General features: G+C 33.6%; 1 protein-coding gene across 1 annotated transcript in view; it reads left to right on the forward strand.

Moving 5' to 3' along the window:
• Positions 1-22,135, forward strand: part of NUDCD1 (NudC domain containing 1) — a 62,255-nt gene that overhangs the window by 20,515 nt on the left and 19,605 nt on the right. The window contains exons 3-8 of the mRNA XM_031439496.2: positions 4,449-4,634; positions 7,571-7,751; positions 10,206-10,385; positions 13,640-13,844; positions 17,339-17,483; positions 19,457-19,582. Of these exons, the coding sequence (XP_031295356.1) occupies positions 4,449-4,634; positions 7,571-7,751; positions 10,206-10,385; positions 13,640-13,844; positions 17,339-17,483; positions 19,457-19,582 (1,023 nt within the window). The remainder of the gene's footprint in view (positions 1-4,448; positions 4,635-7,570; positions 7,752-10,205; positions 10,386-13,639; positions 13,845-17,338; positions 17,484-19,456; positions 19,583-22,135) is intronic.

Here is a 22,135-nt window from a genome sequence, read left to right on the forward strand (position 1 = left end):
CTTGTCTCCTTATAGCTGTAACTAAGAGGTCCCCAAACTGTTTTGAGATGTTTTTCATAAACATGTACAGTTTATGTATTACTTATTTGCCATTTATAGTGTCATTTATGTACAATTTGTGGACATTGAAGTTGTTGTAGTATGTTTTGTTAACTCAGTTATCTAATTTAAGATATTGTATATTACATTGGCCTGAAAGAAAAACTGAATGTAGTAGTTTTGTTCATAGTGGACTTTTTTTGGGGGGGGGCAGTAGTTATTCTATAAGTTGCTCTGAGTTCTGAAATATAATTTGTTTAGAAACATGAGAAGTGGCTTCTTTTCATGAAAGTGTGGAATACAGGAAAGACAAACTTTTGAAATGTGTTTGACCAGGATCTGAAATTTGGTCCTGCCATTTCTAGCAGTGGAGTTCCAGGCAAATTATTAAATCTTTTTGAACAGAGCTCTTTATCTTCTTAGGGAAGGATAGTAATTTCAGCTTCATAGAGTTTGGAATAATTCAATGAGATGGCAAAAAGTCAGAGCACCTATTTAATATAGTACTTGTACCTTGTAGTCATTCAGTAAGTGCTCCATTTATCAATGAAATTTTAATTCTTTTGCAATTCAGCTGTGAAATGTTATTTCAGAATGATTTTCAATAGAATGGAAAATAGATTAACTTTTTTGACTGGAAGAAGAAAGTGATTGGGTGAAACCAGGACATTATAGATACTAGTTACGTAAAGCTTTATTATTAGGACACTGTAAAACTGTCAGTGAAGGTTATTCAGACACAATTTAGTACTCTAATTTGATTTACAAAAGAAAATGTTTTATTGTGTACAGTCCATTTAAAATTAAAAGATATTCTTTGAGAATGAGTTTTCAAAAATTGGAAACATTTAGGTTGCTTTCACAAACTATCATTTAACTTTACTGAGATACTTTATGTTTTCTTTTGTATTTTAATTTAATTTTGGCTTCAAATTCATATATGTGAATATCTTAATCATTCTATTGGATATTGTATTCATTTATCTGATAATTAGATGTCTGGCAGTCTCGGTCATGGGGAACCTTGTATTTAAAAGAAAATGGCTTAAAAACCATCTTTATAATTGAGTATGAAATAAGAATAGTGGCTTCCTAATAATGGTTCCCTAGGTTAGACATAGTCAAGGGCATGAAGCAGAGGAGACCACTAGAAACTTATACTTTGAAACAACTGTTCTGAGCAAGAAGTTCCATTTTATTTTACTTTATTCATATCCTTTAATTATGTATATTATGTGTAAATTACTCAATGTGTTAAGAAGAAAAGTGTATTTTTTTAGTAGGCCTTTTTTTGTTTGTTTTGGGAGGGGTAATTAGTTTATTTATTCATATTTTTTTTAATGGAGGTACTGGGGTTTGAACCTAGGACCTCGTGCATGCTAAGCACGCACTCTACCACTGAGCTATTCCCTACCCACCAAGCAATATGTTTGAAGCAATAATGGAAAGTTCCCAGTCTCCTCTACTCCTCTAAAGTTCCCAGTCACACTTTGATCTTACTTTCTAATGGTCAGTGCTATTAACAGAATAGCACATATCTGTCTACACTTTGCTCTGTGCTGTCATATCACAATGTTTGTTTCAGCACTTATGGATTCATACATATTCTGCATCTTTTTTTTCCAGTTAATATCTTGGAGATCTTTTTATGTCAGTATTATAAATCCACTTCAGTTTATTTAACAGTTATTTGGTATTCCAAAGGATGGATATTCCACAGTTAACCATTCCTCTGCCCGTGCTCTCAAGACAAAGATGCCAGGTACACATCTATAGTTGAACACGTTGAGTTTATTACTTTTTGCAGCAGAGGAGAATGCATACCATGGGGAACTATAGGGTATCTCAGTAAGATGTTAGAAAGGACTTACTGTAGAATGGGCACACATTAGATAATTCGGGGGGAGGATTTAAGAAACTGGGGCTTTACTCTGGATTGGATACTGTCAGGAAACTGGACAATTCCATGATGGGTATCTTAGTAAGTCTTTATCTAGAAGGAGGGAAGAAGACTGGACCAAGGCTCAAGCTGTGATTGGTAATATTGGCCTGGACCGGGGTATTTTTTATGGCTTTGACCATGTTCGTTCTATCTGTGTTTGGATATCATTACAGAGTTATGACACTTGGTGTCACAAGTCACATCATGGTGACACAAGTCACACAGTGGCCTTGTCTGATGTTTACATTCTGTGAAATTGTTTATGTTCATCAGGGGAACATCCCTGTTAGGGTCACCAGCTCAGAGCAAAACCAAGGTCTGGCTGATACTACCAGGTTAGCTCTGAGATGTCAGGGGCTGCTTTTTTCTTATGCTAAAACAACTAGGTTGTAGCCTAGTTTTTTTGTGGGTTTTTTTTTGTGGGGGCAGGGCACAATTTTTCATTTTCATGGTTAAAATAGACATTTTTATTATATGGGTTTTTGTGTATATGTGCAAGTATTCTTATGATATAAATTCCTAGAAGTAGAATTGTATTAAAGGATATAGAAAGCATTGTACAATTTGATTTATAGTAACTGCTGAGAAGCCTAAACTTATTTCTGTTCCCACCAACAGGGCACCTTAGCCAAAAATAGGCATTAATGCTCTGAATTTTTTTTTCCTGGCTAATGGAGATCTTATTTTATTAATTTTATTTATTTATTTATCTGTTTGTTTATTTTACTGGTGAGTTTGAACATTTTGGCCTTTTTTTTAAAACCATAGTTTTCCTGCTCATATTCTTTTCCCATTTAAAAATTTTGATAATTAATATCTTTCTTGTTGAGTTTTAAGGGTATTTTATATGTTATGGATATTAGTCCTGTGTTATATTTGTGGCAAGTATTTTTACTTACCCATAGGAAAGCTTTCTCCACCCTGGGATGATTAAAACATTATTAATCTAACAAAGTTATTTTACTTTACCCTTTAAAACATTTAGGTTATTAATCTATCAACAATATGGAATATTTTCATGTAATTTTTTTTCCCAAAAGATCTCTAGTGTCCCACGACCATTTGTTGACTAGTCTGTTTGACAGTAACTGGAAATACCACATCGTGTTCTAAATGCCTGTGTAGACATTAGCCTGCAGTAGAATTTCTCTTTCTTGCCCTCCAGTTAACTGACTAGATTAACTGATACTTAATTCTCTCTGAATAACATACTGACTGAAGACCTCTGTAAGCTTAATGTCTGTTGCTGGTAGGCTACTGAGTACTGTGCTGTTACAGTTCTGTTTCTGCTAGTTGTATTTTACTTCACTAATACTCAGGTTTAGTCATTCTAAAAACTTTATGCCAGCTGTGTTGTTGCATTTTCATTATTTAATTCATTATTATATAAATCAGTAAAATATGAGTACAAACAGAAGGAAAGGTGCCATTTCAAAGAAAGCAAAATTGTATGCTTTAGAAAGAAACAGTGGGTCACTTAAAAACTTGAGGCTAGAAAGGACATAGTTTACTTAAATTTGATTAATATATGCATATATTGATATAAACAGATGTAGGAGCAGGGAATGAAATACATGAATCAGGGATTATTTTTGTCCTGCAGGAAAACCTGTTAACTGAAAACCAAAACAACAATAAAAAATTGAATTGAATACAGTTTGGTGTATAAGAGGGAGTTTATTTTCTAAATTGTAGGCCTTTATATGGTTTCTTGTAAAACATTTTAATGATGCAGTCCATCTTATAGCTTTGTATTGTAAGGACATATACACAATAAAAATGTGTTAAAAACTCAAGTTGTTAATTGCCTAGTGTAGCATGTCCATACCACAGGAATGTCTGTGTAGGCATTTAGAACATGATACGGTATTTCCAATTAGTTTAAAAAATACTGATCATTCACTTTAAAGTTGAAAAGAATGAAGGCTGGATTACTGCATTGTATTAGTTATCTATTCCTGTACAACTTACTTCAAAACTTAGTGACTTGAAACAATAAACATTTGGCATCTCACACAGTTTCAGTGAGAAGCCAGAGAGTGGCTTAGCTGGGTGGTTCTGTCTTAGAGTTTCTCAAGAGATAGTAGCCAAGATGACAGCCATGACTGCAGTGATCTGAAGGCTTGATGAGGGCAGAAGGGTACACTCCCAAAATGATTTACTCACAGGGTGCTGGATATTGTCAGGAGCCCTCAGTTCCTCCTCATGTGGGTCTACTGTGTGTAGTCTATCAGAAAGAGCAAGATAGAAGATGTAGTCTTTTAAGACCAAGTCTGAGAGGTCACAGACCATCACTTCTGCCGTATTTTATTTCTTAGAAGTGTGTCAGTAGGATAGCTCATACTCAAAGGCAGGGGAATTAGGCACCTACTCTTGAAGAGGAGAGTAACCACTATACTGCAGATATTTATTCTGTGTGTGTATGGGTCAAGGAGAGGGAGGGACTCATTTATGTTCATCTTTTTAGGACACTGCCTTAGGAAAACCACGAGAGGTGTTTCGACTTCCTACAGGTTTGACAACATATGACAATCGCCTTTGTGCATCCATCCATTTCACATCTCATACCTGGGTTACCTTATCAGATGGAACTGGAAGATTGTATCTTATTGGAACAGGTGAACGTGGAAACAGTGCTTCTGAAAAATGGGAGGTGAGTTTTTTTTTTTTTTGACTTATGCAAAATCTGGAAAGTATACAAATTAGATCTTAATGATTTTGAAATAACACTTTTTTCAGGGATTGTTTATTTTTTTTAATAATACGTAATGTTTTAGGTATCTTTAAAATTAAATGATAGAAAGTATACCTTTTACAAAACCGATATTTTAGTCATTCCTGTTTTGAGCTGGAGTCAGTGTGGTTGTCAAGAATTGCATTCGTTTTTCAGTGAATTCACCCAGATTCCTGTTGAGTGCTTATAAAACAGTACACTAAGCATTGACATTCCCGCCGCTGCCTTCTTGAAGATGTGGCCACAAAATTACCTTGGCCTCTTTTCTCCTCTCTTCTTGGTATATTTTCTTGTATGTTTATGCACCCAGTATACTTCCACTGTGCCACTCTGGTTAAACTGGTCAAGTAGAAAGTGTACCATGGTATTCCCTACTCAGAAAAATATACTGAAACATAAATAACTATAGTTATGTACCAATCTCTAAGATGCCATTTTTACTTCAGTTTTTTAGAAACAATGTAGCAAACTTAAGTCTGAGGGGCAGTTAGGATTTTAATAGTGATAAATATGGAATTAATTTCGCTAGAGCCATAGTTTTTGGAAGTAGACAAGAATGACAGTGAGTTGTGCTTAGTAAGTACAATGTGATATTGCTCCTAGCTAAATCTCAGCAGGGGGCCCTTAGTTCTGGGTAGCTAAAGAGATATGAATTTAATATTTTACATCTGATAAAATGTTTTTATCAGACCAACAGATGCCTACAAAGACCAGACTTTAGTTATTTGAGAAAAACCAAAAAAGGCCTTAGGGATTTCCCGTTCTTATTAAGTTACACTAAACTCTATACTATCAAATCGTAGTATGTTCAAAAAACTGAACAAAAAATTACCACAATAGCCTGTGTACAGGGGGCCTTTGCAGTCACTGTTTGAAATATTCATTGAGTATTGTGACATTTTCAGCTCTGGCCTCCAGTAATAACTTTTTTTTCTTTCTTTACTGAGGCAACATGGTATATAGTGCAGCTACCGTACATAGTTGAAAGGAATTTTAGAGAATGATGGGCAGGAGAGATATGAATGAGAATTTATCTCTTATCAAGCTGTGTGGCTTCTGTTGGCTTTCAGCAGGAAGAAGCACCCTGACCCTGTTCACCTTCAGCTTAAAAATAATACCACATATTCTGCCAGAAGGATGTGGACGTTTATATGGGTTTATAATTCATTTGGTTTCTGCTATGCATATCCCCTTGGCACATACTGGGCCTTCAATAATATTTTTAAAATCAATTAAAAATGTAAATCTGTTCCATGTCCTCTTCAGTATATATATATATACTGCCGTAATGAAATCAGCCCTCCCTGGAGGGGTGAGGGAAGTGGGGAAGGGGTGGGACTTGGGCATTAACTGAGATGGAAGGGGTACTGTGGAATACTGGTCACTTTGAGAAAAATAACTCAGCAGAGTTTTGGGACTTAGGGGGAATTGGTGTAAGAGAGGAAGCTAAAGGTGGGAGTGATTGACAGCATGGTAGGGCATGAGGGGTCCCAGCTAGTGTAGTGGTGGCGCCTGAAATATAGAAAGAGAAATAAGACGAGGACTGCCTGTTTCCAGATGTGTGGTCTCTAATAAGATGGGGGTGCTGTGTATCAACAACTCACAGTCGATTTGCTAGGCTTGTTCAGAAGCCTGGAAACTTCAGCCTAACAATTTTTAGAAGTCCAGATGCCTACGCTTCTGGTCTCGTTCCAGTCTGTTCCACTCATGGGAGAGAAAGAAGAGGAGGAAACAGTAAACTGGCTGTTTGTACTTGACAAAACTTAACATTTTTACTTCCTCCCTTTTTATTTCTCCTTGACCCCCGAACAAAAAGCAAAACCCAGTCAACCAACTAAAAACCTATTTATCATCTGTTTTGAGTATTTGAGGGTTTTTTCTGCCCCTGCTTATTTATGGAAGACTTTAGAATGGATTCCAAAGGTCTTCTGTTTGAATAATTTTGGCAGAGTTGCTCAAACACAAAGGGAAATTGATGGCATTAAAGCACACTTTTCTTTATAAGGCTTTCAGGTAAGACCCAATATTGAAGGAATTCCAGATACATGTTTAGAAAGAAAGAGTGAAGTTTTGTTTTTCAATTAGATTTTTTGCAACTATTTTTTTTTTTGATTTGAAAAGCCTGTTTAGAAATCAGTCTTAAAACCTCTCCCATTTAATATTTACTCTAATAAAAATATAGTAGTTTTTTAGATTATAAGATTTTGTGTCTCTGCATGATGCTTTGATATGCTTTTTTTAAAAGCAACTTCAGTATTTAGAGTTGGTGGAGTTAATACCTTTTAATTGTAAATGGGCTCTTTTGTTTTTGAAAATTAAGAAAGTCTTTGTGATTTGTTCTCCAATTCCTTTGACTCTTACCTTTGTAAATTTCTGGAAAACAAATAACTAAATAGGAATAAAGCATACACACATACATACGTGCATGCACACACACACACACAACACGTACAGTATTACACTATACAGAAACTAAGAGGAAGAAAGCAAAAATAAATCAGATATGAGAATGTCCTCTGTTGGAGCACTCTTCACTTGACAGTTCTTTTCTAGAAGATTGCTTTTAGTTCCCTTTCTCCTTTAGCTGCTGTTTGGATGCCTTGTTCTCTGTTTTTAAGCTAAGAGTACTGAACAGTTTTCTCTGTTAAACAGGTATTTTCTAAAAGTTCTTTCTTCAAGGAATATGATTGAAATTTGTAAGCTTTATTTAAGGGGTTTTTTTTTCATTTTTGTACCCTTGTAGTAAGTAATATCCAGATTATTTGTTAGATTGACAGAATTCTGTGTATGCCGTCTGTGCTGTATGCATTCATGTAGTACATTTTTGTGAGTGTCATCTTTTTTCTTTTTTGTAGATAATGTTTAATGAAGAGCTTGGGAATCCTTTTATCATAATTCACAGTATCTCATTGCTGAAAGCCGAGGAACATTCAGTAGCTACCCTACTTCTTCGAATAGAGAGAGAGGAATTGGATATGAAAGGAAGTGGTTTCTGTGTTTCCTTGGAGTGGGTCACTATCAGTAAGAAAAATGAAGGTAAAACATAACAAAATTCTGATCTCTCTGTAGTGGTTGCTGTAATTTAGTAGGTTTTGAAATGCAGAACTATTCCTGTAAGTGCTGTTTGCTTTTTCTTAGGCATTGTGTTATGATTCTAGTACCTGCCACCCAGTGGAATGAATAAAGATAGTTTCTTCTTAGGTATGGATTATAAAAATGAAATAAAATAATGTGCTTCCACAGTCAGATATGCCTTTTTGTGTAAAAGGATACACTATTATATAATTCTGGAAGAATTTAAAGTGTATATTTTTAATATACAAAAATATCTTTGTGTGTGTGTGTATACATATATATATATACACACACACACACATACATACATGTGCACAAGATTTGTTCTTTGAAATTTTTCATGTAATTTGTTTGCCTTTCTTCCCAGTGTTGTAGTTTTATCTCTAGAGGAACACAGTAACTTAAAACTTTGGATTAGGTGTTGGAAACTCTGTAAAGGGCTAGACTGTAACCAACCATATGACTAATATCACAGCTACTCAAGTGTGATGTTCTGGTGCAAAAGCAGTCATAGACAATACATAAGTGCATGAGTATAGCTGTGTTCCGGTAATTATTTATGAACACTGATGTGAAATTTTTAGAATTTTTACATGCAATTAAATTTTTTATTTTATTTTTTTGAACCATTTAAAAATACAAAATTCATTCTTAGGCTCATAGGTCATAGTTTGCAAATCCCTGCTTTAGATAAATAAAAGCTTTGATTCTTTAATTAAGGTAAATAACTCAGCATCTCACAGGAGAAACTGTCATGCCTGTTCCTCCTCTTCGCTGTGACAGCTTTAGCTCAGTCCACAGTGCACAGTGCCACTCTGCTCTAGTCCCTCACTTCCCTTCCCTTCATCTTCCTTTGTTTAACTCAACTGGACAGATATGTTTGGACTCACCTTTTTTTCTCCCCCCATAATTTTAATTATTGTAATTGTAGAAACATTCTTTTTGTGGTTCACTTTAACTTTCTTTTCTTAATATCGCAGTTCCTTTTTCCTCCAAATTACTAATTAATTATTTTACTTTCTATTTTCTAAGGAGCATAACAGAGCAGTGTTTTATTTCTAAACTCTGTTGAGTGGAACATCTGATAAATTATAGATTGTGGGCAAGCAAGTTTGAAAATGTGGGCACACAATATCCCCACTGAACATTAAGCATATTAAAGTTTCTTAAAATTTTGAGTAAAAAGGAAAATTTAATTTTGACCCAGCATTTCCCAACTCATTTAGCCATGGAATTCACTTCAGACCTACTATTTTCTGTCCCACACACACTGGGAAAAACCACCCAATAAAATATTCAGTGTTTAAGTTTGGGTCTTTAGAGGCTGGTAGGGCTCTGCCTTGCATGTACCTGTGGAGGAAAATTAAGAGTTTTTAGTTAATTCATGAAATGAAAAGTCTATTCTTAAATATATATGAAATGAATGTGTGAATATAGGTGAAGATTTAGAGAAAAAACAGTGACAGACATTTTAGAACAGATTGTATTATTATGTATAATATGACATTGAGTTATGATTTTGACTACTTAGTGTGAAGCTTTCAGGTACCACCACTGTAATAGAGTAACAATATAAGTAAAGGTATGGACTCAACTAAAATGTTTGGGTACTTTTTAAAGCCAAAAATAACTTCTTTTTATAGAATAAATTCAGTTAATTTATCAGAAACTTTTAGGACACAGTTAATTGTTCCTATCTTTAAAATTCTTAGTACCTTTATTTATGTTTGATTATACTAGGTAGATAGATCTACATCTGAATGTGTATAAAAATAATTTCTATCATATACATATTTCATTTTAAGAAAACCCCTTATCAGTAGATAGAACAGGCAGAAATTAGTCCACACCACACTTTTTCCATTATCATCAATTCTTGGCTCTTTTCAGAAGATACCTAATCATACTGGTTGAGAAAGTAGACAGGCTGTGTGGTCAAGGGACAGGTAGGCTTTTTTCAGAAGTTAGTATTTCAGGTGAGTAGGTCACTTTTGTGATTTAGAGCTCTGCTATCCAGTATAAATTTTTCCAAAATGGACAGGTTTATATTGTGGCCACTCAGTATGATAGCAGTATGTGTGACTTTTGAGCACTTGGAGGGTGGCTAGTGTGACTGAGGAATTCAATTTCAAATTTTACTTAATTTTAATTAAATAGCTATTTGTGGCCAGTGGCTACCACATTGAACACCACAATCTACAGCAAATTTCATCAGACTTAGTATCTTAAAATAGGGATTTATTTATAGAAAATTAGATGAAAATTTTTTTATCCATATTAAAAAAGGTATTTAACAGTGTGCTCTTTAATAGTACATTTAAAATATTTAATTTAAATTAGAATTAATATACAAATATTTTTATAATACAGTTTTATTTGTAATTTTTCATCCTAAAATGCTTTATTTTCTTACAGGTGAAAAATATGAAATTACTAAGCGTGATGTTCTCCGTGGAAAGTCAGTGCCACATTATGCTGCTATTGAGTCTGACGGCAATGGTCTAATGATTGTCTCCTACAAGTCCTTCACATTTGTTCAGGTTGGTCAGGATCTTGAAGAAAGTGGGGATGAAAACATGTCGGAGAAAATCAGAGGTAATTTTACTTTGAATCTCCTCAGAGAGCTCCTGTGTATTTATATTCACATGTATATGTATATCTGGTTTGTCCTCCCAGATGGGTTATGAGTTTTACCAGGTCAAGACATGTGCTTAATTTTTCTTTATTTTTCCTTTATTTTTCCCTGGATAGTTGTTTATAAATACTTCTATAATTAGCAAAAATATTTTTTAAAAATCTATGTATCAGCTTACCTGATTAGATATTTAATAAATACTTATTGAATGAATAAACAAATACTAATGTCTGTTGTTGGTGTCTGGAAAGCCAGCATATTAGTGTTGTAGGTAATAATGAAAAAAAATAAGCTAACCTCTGTTCACTCTAGGTATACTAATTATATATTCTTACCTTTAATGTAAACTGAAAGGAAGAGAGGAAGGGACAAAGGAACTTTTTTAGAATGAATAGAGTAAAAAGGTCTTTCAGAAGAAATTATATTTGCATACAAAGAATAAATTAAAAAAAAATTCAAGGACATTTCTCTATAATCATTACTGTTCCTATTTCTGATGTTTATAGCCAGAGAACAGTATATTTTACTTAACAGAGGTTTTCACAGTATTGAACAATTATACATACTACTCTTTGCATCAACCTTTTTTATTACTTTAATTATTTAAAATAAAAATTAATTTCACTATTTTATATACTTATTGCTTTTAAAAAATGAATCCTTTGAAAAGTATTTTAAAATACTAATGTAATAAATATTTAAAAAATATTTTCTCCAGGTTTATAAATACTATAACTCTAAATAATAGAGTTGTGCTTGGTGGCCTTTTATTTATTAGCCTCTTAACAGCTTGGTTTCCTCACATGTGATGCTTTTTATGAGATCTTTTTCTTGAATAAGTTGTACTATTCTGTCTATTGTTAACTCTCCTAGAGCTTAGCCAGAGCAGCTATTCATATCTCTAGACCACATGCCCTTTGAACTCCTTTGGTGAGCAGTTGTGGAGGATGAAAGAATGCCTTAATCCTTGGAACTTAGTCTGCCTAGTAGCGAGGGCCATGTGGTTCTAAGACAGATGTGCAGCCTAGTTGGGACACATTATGTGGTTACTAACCACTGGTCCATTGTTCCTCGTGCTGACATCTCACATCATGTTTTGAATTCCTCCTGAATTCATTCTTCCCTTTTAATGTAAACTCCAAGGCCCTTCCATTTTTTGTTTTCCTTCTAATAAACAGCCCTTAATTTCTTGTGCCCACTTTCTCTTATTTCAGAAATTTACATAAATTATTATGTAATAATTTACCTTATTATAGAAATTTCTTCTGTATTTGTTTTATCACAGGACTTTTGCAATAAGAAGAGAAGTGTAATTTTTTAAAAATTATGGATAGTTTGTTAATTAGTGTTCTTTTAAACACTTCTGAATATATATATTGGTTTAATTTTCTGTAAGCTTCAAGAAGACTGATATTATCTAGTGCCTATTTGATATTGTCATGACATTATAAATAATGACATTGTCTTTTAAAGACCTAACACACTCTTTAGAGATATAGAAAGGTACTCAAAGCTGCCAACAATGGGAAGAATTATTTAGGTGATTGTGTAATTTTGATGGAAAGAGGATTAAAAAAATTCTGACTTTCCCTTTAGTTTACTTCCGTAGACTTAATTTATACTAAAAGTTCATGTGACTTTACAGACTCCTCCCACCCCCATATTTGGCAGAAATTGAGTGATTATTATATATAAACTGCCTTGTTAACATTTGTAGGAGACAACAGATGAGTAAAACAATTTACTTATCTAAGGGAACTTATAGTACCAGTCTTTTAAGCTGTATGTCAAGCTTTTTCAGTAAGTTTACATATTTGGGGGGGGTACTTAGGTTTGTTTGTTTGTTTATTTAATGGTGGTACTGGGGATTGAGCCCAGGACCTTATGCATGCTAAGCACAGGACTACCACTGAGCTATATCCTCCCCACTTCAGTAAGTTTATAGTAAAAGTAGTTACTTCTAAAGGCAAAAAGTAGAGGATCTGAGAGGCTGCTTAAAGGAATGTGATGCAAGTTAGACCCCGAAGTAACAATATTATCCTAAAAATTCATAATTATTTCTATATTACCATGTTTTCTAAAAGAAAAATTTTTAAATCAGGTAAAAGTGACCCTTCCAGAACATATACCATACTTATGCTGTATCTTTGAGTATATCAAGTACCCCCCAAGTTTTTGCATAAAACCACACAAAACTAAAAAGAATAATAGCAATGCAAGTGAGTTTATGATATATTTAGATAATGGAATTGATATTAAATGTTTTTCATGCATTAACTAATTTAGATATCAGTAGTCAGTCCTAAGAGGCATGTAATAATTCTGTTACCCTATTTTACAGATTAGGAAAATGAGGATTAGTGGTACCACAATTATTAAATAGTTGGATCCAGGATTCAGATCCAGGACTAGCCAACTCTGGAGCACTAGTTCCTAACAGCTGTTATATTCCTTTCTGATGAATGGGTGCACAGATTAATGTTTACAGATGCCACTAAGCAAATATTTATTCATTTTGCATTTAAGCCCTATTTTCTTATTTCCATGGTTATGTGCGTCTAAAGATGTTTCTTCAGTAGATAGCTTTTTAGGAGACAGGCTGAGAAGTTAGAAGAGGTGGTGAAGGGAGGATTCTTTTATTGGGAACTTAGACAATGTATAGTGACAGCCCTTGAATTTCTTATGAAATTGCTTCCATGTTAAGTAAAATAGCCAATACCTTTGTAAGGAAGATACATCTTTTATTTTTGTGTAGATGTATATCCTACCAAATAATAATAGTCTCCTGTATCACAAGAGTTAGTACCTTGGCAACACTGGCAAATCAAGTCTTTGGTGAAAGTTTCAGACGGGAGTTTATGACATGCTTGATATTCTTTTGAACTAGGAATCTGCTGTGTGTAACAGGAGGAGGAAAGTAGGAATACTAGGAGGCTGGGAGAGAAGGAATGGGGATTAAAGGGCTGCTATGGTTTGCATTTTGTGACTATGTATCTCCCAGAGCGTTAGGTAAGCCTGGAACAGGAAAATGTCAAGTGCAATTGCTGCAACTCTTTGAGTGAAAATTCCCCAAAGAGATCTGTGTGTCTGTTTATAATTATTGTTTTGTGAGATCATTAGAAAATATGCTAAGATAGGTGTTCTAGTCTCTGACTTTGTATGTTATGTTCTAGTCTGATTTTTTATTATATAAGGGACTTTCTTTTCCCAATAGAACCTCTGTATTATTGGCAACAGACTGAAGATGATTTGACTGTAACTATACGGCTTCCAGACGACAGTACTAAGGAAGACATTCAAGTACAGTTTTTGCCTGACCATGTCAACATTGTGCTGAAGGGTCATAGGTTTTTGGAAGGAAATCTCTATTCATCTATTGATCATGAAAGCAGTACATGGATAATTAAAGAGAATAATAGGTATTTGTATATTATAGTTTTAGTTATATTTAAAATTTTACTTTTTATCATTTTACCTTTTTCTTTTTTTTTTTATCCTTTCTATAGTGGTTACATCGTAGGTGAGTACTACAATAGGTCCATCAGTGTTGCTTATTATTTTTAAGATAGATTAAAAATGGAATTACTCTGTCAAAGAGCACCACTGTAGTTAAGATTAAAGATACTAGTATAGTTATTGTTTGCATTAAATGACAGTGCTTTTCATTACCAGCTCTGGATACAATAATAACAGTAACAATAATAACAATAAATAGGAGAAAATGGTTATTTATTTAAATTTGTACTTTTTAATAGAAATAATTTTTTAATTAACTTTAATTTACTAACTAGATAATATACTCCTATGCTTTAAGATTTAAGATCTATAAAAGTGTACATAGTGAGGAATCTCCCTTTGACCCAGGTCACCCGTCGCCTCACCCCTCACAACCACTGTTACTAGTTTCCTTCCACAGATGTTTTATGTATATTCAAGCAGCATATACTTTTTTCCTTTTTTAACAGAAAAGTTTTTAACACACACCATACACAATTACACAACTTGCTTTTGTTGACTTTCAACAATAAATCTTGGAGATCTTTCCATAAAGAAAAATGACTTTTTTAATCCTCTTTTATACCTTCATAGTATTTGCCCTATTAATTGCATCCTCGTTTTTTAAAAAATTGATCCTCTGTTGTTAGACATTTAGATTGTTTCTAATCTTTTGCTACAGTGAATAACTTTACTATACATATAACTTATTTATCTACAAATTATAATAAATATATACGTATATGTAATTGTACTATAATTATATATAAACAGTTTCACATGTGAAGGAATATATATGAAGGATAAATACAGGTAGAATAATTAATATGTCTGAAAATTGTGGAGAATAAGTATTTTTCTTATGTAAATTAGCCTTAATTATTATAATTAAATTATTAATTACATATAAAAGGTTAAGTGTGTTATAAAACTATAATCCTCTTCCCAGCTACTATTCTTCTTTGTAAATGTTTTGTTTCAGATACTTCATTCCCTAATCATTTGGGTTAATAAAATTACTCTCTCATTTTAGATCAAGTCTTAGTAATTATTGAATTCAGTGATGGTTAATGAATGGTATTAGGCACTTAACTTTAAAAATGGTCAAGTTTTGTCAGAAATGGATTAAAATTAGATATTTTTATTAATATAATTCTTGATTAGTAATATTTGACCCATGTGAGCCTTGATATGAGTCTAAATCCTACAAGTCTAAGAAATATATATCTAATTCAAAAAAAATTTTAAGCTTTAAATCAAGCAGATATCCTGAATTCATTTTATTAATGGAGAAATATAGTGATTTGGTTATACTTTTTAATATACTATTTCAAAAACCCAATGTCTGAAAGATTCTTTTAAATATATTTTATATTTCCATATATTCTATTTGAATATATTTTGCTAGTTGTTTATGAGATTTGAGAGATAACATTTATAAACTGGCAAACCATCTAGAACATACTGTTAAATATATGTCATGGAGTAGTAACATAGCCAACGTTTTGGAGAATAGCTGGACCTCATGCAGAGTTTCAGCATTTAACACATGAATATAGACCAGTATTATCTTACCATTAAATTTGAGGTGCTTGATTACTATTTTGTGTTACAAAAGACAATTGGAGCAATGTGTAGGTGGTGGGTGTCATTGGTTTAAAAAAACATGATTCTTTTGTACTTGATTATATTATTCATGTCATTTTCAAATAGTTAATGGTCCCTCTTACTTTGGAAGGATCTGTTAACTAGTTTATTATGTAAGGGGTTATATGTTCCCTTTTGCTTGGATAGTAGGATGATACTAGTTAAAAATGTAGAAATGCATTTGCTAAAAAGTTCACATTGACTAGATATGCAAATATATTGATAGTCCAGAAATTCTTTATAACTGACATTATATGAACTCTAGGTGGCAACTGACCAAGAATAATATTTATACATTCTGATCACTGGGTACAAGTTCTTTAATAGTTATTTACATACATTTTTTTCAGAGAGGTAGAATAGTGCAGTAGTGAAGAACATGGACTTGGAGCCAGGCTGCTTTATTAGCTTGTGACCTTGGCAAGTTATTTAACCTCTCAGTGCCTTTTTTTCTTGTAAAATGGAGATGATAATAGTACTTTGTGGTGAGCAATAAATGAGTTAAAACATGTAAAGTGCTTAATGGTGAGCATTAGTTAAGTATAAACTGCTGTCATTATTTTTATGATTAGCATTATTATCTTTATCATCATCAACATTCAAGATTAGATTTCTCCTTAGAAAATATAACTAAATTTGGTCATTATCGGTGTGGTGGTAATTTTTAATGCTAATGCAGGAACTCATTACATAAGAAAGATGTTATTTTGTATAGTCTCTTAAAATAAGTAGTTCTAGAAAATCTTAAAGTGCTGTAATTAATTCCTGAGGTGGTGATAATAGCCTTGAAAAAGAATAGCTGGTAAGTTTGCATGCTGTATTTGATAATAATGATAATAGTTATTATTGTGTTCTTGTAATTGTTTCCTAGCAGTTGTGTTCCAGGGCATGGGTTAGTATGGCACACGTGTCCCAGAGCTGGCACATGGAGAAGGTTGCTTTGCTGTGAGACAGCTACAACCACCCCCTTTCCTCTGTATTATCGGCACAGCCTGCTTACCTGGATTTCCTTTCCTTTCCAAGATGCACATGGGCAACTCCCTATCCCATGTCCACAGTCTCCCTGGACACAGCTCTCTCTGCCTTTCCTGCTGCCTCTGTCCTTAATCTTAGGGTCCCCTAATGGGTACATTTGAAGTTTGTGTTTCATGGCTTAGATGTACAGAATTAGATTTTAAGTAAATTGATAGAGACTATGTTAACCACTTTTTTCCCTTCATTACCAAAGATTATCTAAAAAATTATCTAATCTCTCCATTTCATTCCAATACTTTACAATCTGTATTTCTAAAATTATCAGTTGTATTGTTTAACCTGCCTGATCCTTTAGATCAATAATCAGATATTATGGTGACTAGTTTGTGAAAATGAAGGTAATTGTTGGCTCTAAGCACAAAGAGGCACCTTTAGTTACAGGCCTTTTTGTGCCCAGCCCCGTTACCACCACCATTCCCCTGGGAATGCTCATAGAGTCATGGTGCTTGCTTTTCTGTTACTCAGGATTGGTAATGCACAGCACACCTGAATTACAGTGTAGTCTTACTCTTTCTAGTAATGCCAGTGGTACTTTCTTGCTTATTAAATCTATATTCTTTACCCTTGGGTTATAGGTTTTCCATCATATGCAAAACTAAGACGAACACGATTTTTGGTGAAACATCCTCTGAACATCAGAGGGGTAATTTCTATGAAAGATTCTTCTGTCTAGTATTGGTTGTATAATTTGTATAGTTGCTTAATGTAACATTACTTTTCTCATTTAAACTTCTAGCTTGGAGATTTCCTTGATTAAGAAGAATGAAGGACTGACATGGCCAGAGTTAGTGGTTGGTGACAAACAAGGAGAATTTATAAGAGACTCAGCCCAATGTGCTGCAATAGCTGAAAGGTTGATGCATCTGACCTCTGAAGAACTGGTGAGCAAATGCAGTAGTAGTGTGACTTCCCAAGGACAGGGAAGATGTTCTGTGTGAATTATACCATGTTTTTCAAACATTATTTTGCTTTCCTAATATAAAAGACAGTTTAGGTACTACTGACTATTGTTTGAATATGGCTTAAAATTCTAGTGTTTATTCCTTATACTATATGAATATATATGTGTGTGTGGGCATGTTGTATATATAGGGTGGGTGCAATGTATGTATATAAATGTATCTCTCAATAAAAATACACAGTTGACACTTTGAACAATGCAGTGGTTAGGGCACCAACCCTCACATAGTCCAGACTGTGTATAACTTTACAGTTGGTCCTCTGTGTCCACAGTTCTACATCCTTGGATTTAACCAGCTGCTTATTATGTATTTCTGTATGTACATTTTAAGTGGACCCATGTTGTTCAAGGGTCAAGGTATATGAAAAAATGCTCAGTATCGCTAATTATCAGAGAAATGCAAATTAAAACTACAATGAATTGTCATCTCACACCAGTCAGAATGGCCAACATTAAAAAGTCCACAAATGATAAGTGCTGGAGAGGGTGTGGAGAAAAGGGAACCCTCCTACACAGTTGGTGGGAATGTAGTTTGGTGCAGCCGTTATGGAAAACTGTGGAGATTCCTTAAAAAAACTAAAAATAGACTTACCATATGACCCAGCAATCCTGCTCCTGGACATACATTCAGAGAGAACGCTAATTCAAAAAGGTACATGCACCCCAATGTTCACAGCAGCACTATTTACAATAGCTAAGACATGGGAACAACCTAAATGTCCGTTGACAGATGACTGGATAAAGAAGTTGTGATATATTTATATATACAATAGAATAGTACTGAGCCATAAAAAAGAATAAAATAATGCCACTTGCTACAACATGGATGGACCTGGAGATCGTCGTTCTAAGTGAAGTAAGCCAGAAAGAGAAAAATACCATATATGATATGATATCACTTATATCTGGAATCTTTAAAAAAAAAAAAAAAGACACAAATGAACTCATTTACAAAACAGAAACAGACTCACCTGGCTGAAGAACTTTATCATTTGTTGTAGTACTGCTGGATAAATTCTCTCAGCTTTTGTTTGTCTGCAGACATACATATCTTCCTTCTTTCAAAGCTATTTTTGTTAAGCATTTTAAGTCAGTGTTGACAGGGTTTTTATTTCCATTCAGAACTTCAGATATACTCCATTGTTTTCTGACCTGTGTAGTTTCTGATGAGAAGTCATCTATCAGTTGTATCTTTGTTCCTCTGTAATGTGATTTTTCCCTCCTCTGACCACTTTTAAGATTTTATAAGAGAATAATTTTATTTTTCTCATTTTCAGCAATAATTTATAATGTGACTTGCTGTGTGTGTGGTTTTTTTTTAATGATATGCTTGGGGCTCTCTGATCTTTAATTGATAGGATTATAGTTTTCAACAATTTCTTAAAATGCTGTTATTTCTCCAAAATTTTTTCCATTCTTGCTTCCTTCCAAATACTCATATGTTAGACCATTTGTTCCACAGGTCACTGGGGTTCTTATTTTTTGTGTGTGTTTTTATTTTTTGTCATCTTTGTGCTTCATTTTAGATAAACTCTTACTATTTTAGATAAACTGTAACATTTTAGATAGACTCAAGCTCACTGCTCTTTTCTTTTGCAGTGTCTCATCAGCTGTCAATCCCATCTATTTTGTTTTTTGTTTCATATACTGTATTTTCATATCTAGAATTTCAGTTTAGTTTTTTTCTTTATATCTCTGAGAATATAGAACATGTTTATAATATCTATTTTAATAGCCTTTTCTGCTGATCCCATCATTCTGTCATTTTTATGCCTGTTTTTGTTGATTAAGTGTTTATTGGTCAGGAGCCTGAAATTTAGTAATATTGCTGTAATCTTAATGTCTTTAAATATGAAGAAATTCATTCTCTTATTTATTTTTTTCTGGTCTAAGAATCCGAACCCAGATAAAGAAAAACCTCCTTGTAATGCTCAAGAGTTAGAAGAATGTGATATTTTCTTTGAAGAGAGCTCCAGTCTATGCAGATTTGATGGCAGTACATTAAAAACTACTCATGTGGTAAGTTCTTGATAATATTTCTAAAAATTTGTGAATAAATAATTATTCAAATGAGATGATAATTGATGGACCAAAACACATATTTTGCAGACAGCTTGGCTGTGATATAAATCTCATTGCTCCCTAAGGAAGCCATCTTTTCATAACATCACCCCTAATAAAACAGTGTTGTATTGTTTTGGTGCTACTGCAGATTGGTATGTTTCAGTGGGCCTTTTTTTCTGTGCAGGTTTTTTATATAATATATATATATATATATATAATTATTATACAATGTAATATATAACAACCTGACATCTAACTTTTCTTCTCACTGTCCTTTCCTAACCTTTTTTGGATACTTAACTTTTTTAAATTAATGGCTGAACATAATAACACTCAAAGGAGTTATAAAAATGAGCATTTTTAGATTATACTTATGTAGACAGATGAGGGGGAATGGCAGAAGATCAGTGGCTAGAAAGCAGTGTCATTAAAGTTTGTTCCAAAATTACTTACATCTTACGATTAACTTTTGCATCTGCTCTGCTTTCCTTCCCATTATTCTGTGACACCAACAACTTCTAAAAAGCAGAGAGATGACATTTTGCTTATTACTGGAGTGTACCTAACACCTACCAAAGGTCCTGATTCTGGTAGGTGCTTAAAAATATTTTTAGACTGCTCTCTCGGTGACAATCATAAAAATTGTTTCAGCTCTATCTTGGATTTGAAGAAATTTGCATCACCTTAATGTCTTCCCTTCTTTCTCAGTCACTCCTCTAACTGAATAGTAAACAGTTTTTGGTCAGATTATTTTATGCAATTTGGGCACTGATCCAAAGCCCAAATAATAAACTTGAGCTTTACTTCCTAGATGTTGTTTAGTTCTGACATAGTTCCTTAGATAACTCTAGATAACATAGAAGAGCCTTCACACAATTACTCTGTACTGTCTTGGATTTTAGAGAATCACTCTTACATGTGACTGATCAGAGACTCTTCAGTCTGACTAACTGTAGATTATTTATCCTTAAGGAGTCTGGCCTGTCTTCCTAAAGTTATAGTCTAGGAGGTGTAACTTTTAGGTACTGTTTCCTGCCTAACATTTATAGGGAAGGCACCTCATCTTAGATGTCATAAAATGTTATTGTTTAGCTTAGCTTCTCTGAGGATTTCAGTTCATCTTAGTACAGCAGTACTAAATAGTGTTGATCAAGTAGTTTAATGTTCACTGCAAGGCATCTGGTTAATGATACCTCTCTTCCCTATGTTTAAGCATGTTAAAAATGAACACCAAGAAGTAACAGAAGGGAACCAAAATAAAATATTTTATTATCATCAAATTACAGTACAAAAGCCTCATCTACTGACTAAATCCTAGAATTTGGCAGATTTAACCTTAGTAACAGGCAATGCCAAACCAGGTCTGGCTGCCCTGGTGGAACAGTGGAAACATCTTACTCTCTGAGGCCTCTAGCTCCCTAGAGAAAAATGTTGACAGAACTGAGCAGAATATACTCAGGATTGTCTTATATTTACCAACCAAATGCCTGTTTATTCCTTAGGAATTTATACAAGGTGAAGAGCCACAACTGTGGATCTTCTTAGTGTCACAGATAGAAATATCAGGAATGGGGAAGAAGTATAATACATAAATAAACAGGGATGATCCTTCTAACTTGGAAGAAACTTCAGATCTGTAGAATTGTATTTCATCTCTACTTGCAGATGTGCTGGGCCAGGCTAAGGTTGATGGGGTTTATATGAGATCAAAGATAGATCCAGTATTAGAAACTAGATCTATGGGCTTCCTGTGTACTTCACCATAATTTCCCCTAAACACCAAGATAATAAACTACAATTTTGAGATTCTAAACTGCTACAATCAGTCCAAACTTCTGAATAAAATGTGTTCCTAAAGAGCATGAATGATAGACTTGTTACAAGCAGGTTCCACCTTCAGAAATGTAAGAAATATATAAACAATCCTTCCTTATACCATAGTTTATGATATTTGATTAAATATTTCTAGGATTTTCTACTTACTTTTAAACTTTTTAATTAGTTTTAAGTGTTAATATCTCATTCAAATCCAATAATATATTCTTCTACTCTTGTCATAAAGTAATTGACCAAATATAGGTGAGTGTATTTCTGGGCTCTTTCTTCTGTTCCATTGATCTGTGTGTATGTTTTTATGCCAATACTTTACTGTTTTGATTACTGTAGCTTTGCAGTATAGCTTGAAATCAGGAGGCATGATGCCTCCAGCTTTGTTATTTCCCAGAATTGCCTTGGCTATTTGGGGTTTTTGTGGTTCCATACAAATTTTAGGATTGTTCTATTTCTGTGAAAAAATCCATTGGAATTTTATAGGGATTGCATTGAATCTACAGATTGCTTTGGGTAGTAGGGACATTAACAATATTCTTCCAATCCATGAGCACAGACTATCTTTCCACTTTTTTATGTTTTGAATTTCTTTCGTTAGTGTCTTACTAGTTTTCAGTGTACAGGTCTTTCACCTTGGTTAACTGTATTCCTCGGTATTTTATTCTTTTTGATAAAATT

This window comes from Camelus dromedarius, chromosome 20, assembly GCF_036321535.1.
Source record: "Camelus dromedarius isolate mCamDro1 chromosome 20, mCamDro1.pat, whole genome shotgun sequence".
Lineage (NCBI taxonomy): Eukaryota > Metazoa > Chordata > Mammalia > Artiodactyla > Camelidae > Camelus > Camelus dromedarius.